This window comes from Sinocyclocheilus anshuiensis, unplaced genomic scaffold (genome assembly GCF_001515605.1).
Source record: "Sinocyclocheilus anshuiensis isolate Anshui unplaced genomic scaffold, SAMN03320099.WGS_v1.1 scaffold261, whole genome shotgun sequence".
Classification (NCBI taxonomy): domain Eukaryota; kingdom Metazoa; phylum Chordata; class Actinopteri; order Cypriniformes; family Cyprinidae; genus Sinocyclocheilus; species Sinocyclocheilus anshuiensis.
This window is the reverse complement of record NW_015536515.1, coordinates 1,192,692-1,196,013: the sequence shown is the minus strand read 5'-3', so window position 1 is coordinate 1,196,013 and position 3,322 is coordinate 1,192,692. Positions and strand designations below refer to the sequence as shown.

The following is a 3,322-nucleotide window of genomic DNA, read 5'->3' as shown; positions in this document are numbered from 1 at the left end:
TAACGTTATGAAGCGACGAGAATACTTTTTGTACGCGAAGAAAACAAAAATAACGACTTTATTCAACAATTTGTCTCCTCTGTGTCTCTGCGCATCACCGTAGCGCCATTTTGGAGAATATGAGCTGAACGCAAGCAGCGTACACTCTTCTGTGTCAGCCACAAAACAAGGATACATTTTCTACGTGTATTTACGCTGTGATTTTAAAGAAAACAGTGTATCCTTGTGGTGCGGCTGACACAGACACACCCTTATGACTGGTTTTGTGGTCCAGGGTCACAAATGATACTCAAAAACTGCATAGAAGAGCTACATAAATCACAATTTGATATCATGATTTTAACTAATTTAATAATTTGCAAGTTTAATATTTCTCTACAGGAAATTAAAGAGGCAGATCTGAATGGAGTACCCATCAACTCATTAGAGGTGCATCCAAACGGAAGACGGCTTTTAATTCATGCCAAAGACAGTGTTTTAAGGGTCATGGATTTGAGAATGTAAATATCTACCTTTTTATTAATATTTGAATATTTATTTAATACCATAATGTAATACTATTACATTTAGGTGAAAATTGTATTATTTATTCAAGATTAATAATTCATTATTCAAATATTTACATTTATTTTTTACTTCAGAACTAATAATTTACACAGATGAATCATGTGCAGTAAGGTGTATTAAGAGTAATCTGAGCCAATTTTACTTTCATGTTGACTTTTTAAAAAGCACATAAATCAGTGCATTTGTTGAGAGTACAGGTATAAAGGGAAATAAATGCAAATATGCAAATATATACCCCTCAGAGAACCTCAGATGATGCCAACCCTGAAACAACATACAGAACTACCACATTTTGCTATAAGTTTGATTGCATCATATAATAATTGCTGTTAATAGTGTTCATCGTCTGTTTGATTACGTCTTTAATTGATTTTTCCGTACATTTCTGCCATATGTACATTAACTGAGTCACCTCTTCTTAATTTGCTGTAAAGTTGCTTTGCAACGATTTGTATCGTGAAAAGCGCTATACAAATAAACTTGAATTGAATAAACTTGAATATCAAATCTATTAAAAACAAACAATTGTTTTCCAGTCTTGCAGTGAAGAAATACATAGGTGCCACAAACTACAGGGAGCGAATCAACAGCACATTCACTCCCTGCGGAAGCTTCATCTTTTCAGGCAGTGAAGATGGACTGGCGTATGTGTGGAACTCTGAGACAGGTTTGGAGATTCTTTTGAGTCACTTTAGTTTGAATGCAAAGAAAAATCCAAGCGGAGGTTGAATTTGGATATCTGTTGTGCAGATGACCAGGTTGCTGTATACTCTGAGTTATGCTATTCATCTGCACTTCGAGCTGTAGCTTTCCACCCTCATGAGAACATGGTGGCCTTCTCTTCCTTTGGCCAAAACCAGCCCATCCATCTCTATCTGTTTGACCGGAAGGGTGAGTCCTCCAAATGACTCAGGAAACCACTGATTCAGATTCATTAGTATTTAGAAACACAAGTCACATGATCATTTTCTCTTAAAAGATGAGTGTTTTGTGCTTGTACACAGTGGCTCAGATGGAGGTGGAGAGTTTGAGAGGTTTGAGCCGGTCAGAGTATCTGGACAGCAAGACAGGCAGGAATTCATCAGAGGTCATGACCTTCCAGACCCTTTCAGCCACCAGCATGGACCGATTCGCCAGCACAGCTCGTGTGTCTCTAAAGATGCAGCGGGTCAAACAGAAACTAGACTCTGTACTGGTAAAAATTCAGATTAGATTTAATTAGATAAAAATTTAATCAAGACAAACTTTGATGTTGCCTTGACAAAGCATGACCAGAAAGTTTGAAGTAGTTTTAAAGCTTGAAGGTTTTGAAGGCCATATCAGAAAATTAGAGCAAATAGAGCAAAAATAGTCAATTTAATTAAATTGTAGGTGATTATTACCAGCATTATAATTAAGTCAATAATCAGTCAGTTATACTTTTATTTTCTTGCAGGAGCCCCATCGTAGTTCCCCTGCTGTGGACATGTATGAACAAGGCAAGTGATGTACATGATAATACATATTTGAAATTAAGAAAATAAAATGTATTTCTAATGCATGTGCATGTTTTTATTTTTTTTAAAAGGTGGTATGTCTCATCTGGGAAGGAGCCTAGAGGTGAATGTTTGTATCTTTTGTACTTTGCTATAAAAGTTATACCTGAAAAATAGGTTTTAGAGTTTCTTGAATTATGTTTAAAGACACAAACAGTACTTGTTTTGGTTGTAGTAAAATTATTCTTCCTCAAACCGATTTATTGCAGTTGGCAGGTTCTGTTTAGTGATATCCAAATTTAGTTCAAGATCACTCATGTTTCTTTATATTTAAAGCTGCAGTCCGTAACTTTTATTGGTTAAAAATGATCCGAAATCAATATTTGAGCAAGTACATAACCAGCCAGTGTTCAAAACTATCGCCTTACTTTAGCCCGATTCACAACGGTTATCTTATAATAAAGTTTTGTAATTTGAGTGGTACAGGTAGGTTTTTTGTGGGAAATTTGAGCATGGCACTGCATCATCATGTCACTTCTCTAAACATAAAGAAGTTGTCCCGGCTAGTAGGCTATCGCATGTGAGGATCCTGCAGGTGGTGGATCGCTTATCCACCTTTTTCTTCAACGCGGAAGTAAGCCTATGGGTGAGACTTCAGGTTCATTAGCCGCTATAGGTAAATAACGAGGAGAATAACAACGTGCAGTAAACGGTAAAACTGTTTGCACTACAAACCAGTTTGTTCATAATTAAGATAATACATTAAAATAATATAAGACACACCAACTTTCAATATCAAGCAGCAAAACGAACTATTTTGTTCCGCTAAAAATAGTTGGACGGAGTGGACACAGATGAGACCGGAAGCCAGACCCATAGAATTTACAAATGGCCGCACCCATTTTTACGACAAGAAAAAGGTGGATAGCCTTTTCTCACAGCAGCTGGAATAATTAAATGTATCATTTTGATGGCGGATTGTAATCCAGAAAGGATTATATGTTTATGAAACACGTGAATGAAATTAAACTATATTCCAGTTTTAAATGTGCTTCTGATTACAGATAGCCTGGGATTACAAAGATTTGTATTTTAAAGAAAACCAGTTCGAAGGGAGCATAATTTGCTTTTTGGGTTAAAAGAATTTCTTAATATGAAATTCGAAGAGTATGACAATTAGATTAGACTGTGCAGAAATTGAAACCTACACGCTAATACACACTATACTCATAGTCACCAATGCTGATGTTGTTAACATTAATCATTTGAGAATAAAGTAT

At 35.9% G+C, this 3,322-nt stretch overlaps 1 protein-coding gene across 3 annotated transcripts in view; it reads left to right on the top strand.

The window, feature by feature from the left end:
- Window positions 1-3,322, top strand: part of ahi1 (Abelson helper integration site 1) — a 16,581-nt gene that overhangs the window by 9,678 nt on the left and 3,581 nt on the right. For all 3 annotated transcript variants that reach the window (XM_016491912.1, XM_016491908.1, XM_016491921.1), the window contains 6 exons: window positions 382-500; window positions 1,104-1,234; window positions 1,318-1,458; window positions 1,572-1,762; window positions 2,003-2,045; window positions 2,135-2,166. In XM_016491912.1, the coding sequence (XP_016347398.1) occupies window positions 382-500; window positions 1,104-1,234; window positions 1,318-1,458; window positions 1,572-1,762; window positions 2,003-2,045; window positions 2,135-2,166 (657 nt within the window). The remainder of the gene's footprint in view (window positions 1-381; window positions 501-1,103; window positions 1,235-1,317; window positions 1,459-1,571; window positions 1,763-2,002; window positions 2,046-2,134; window positions 2,167-3,322) is intronic.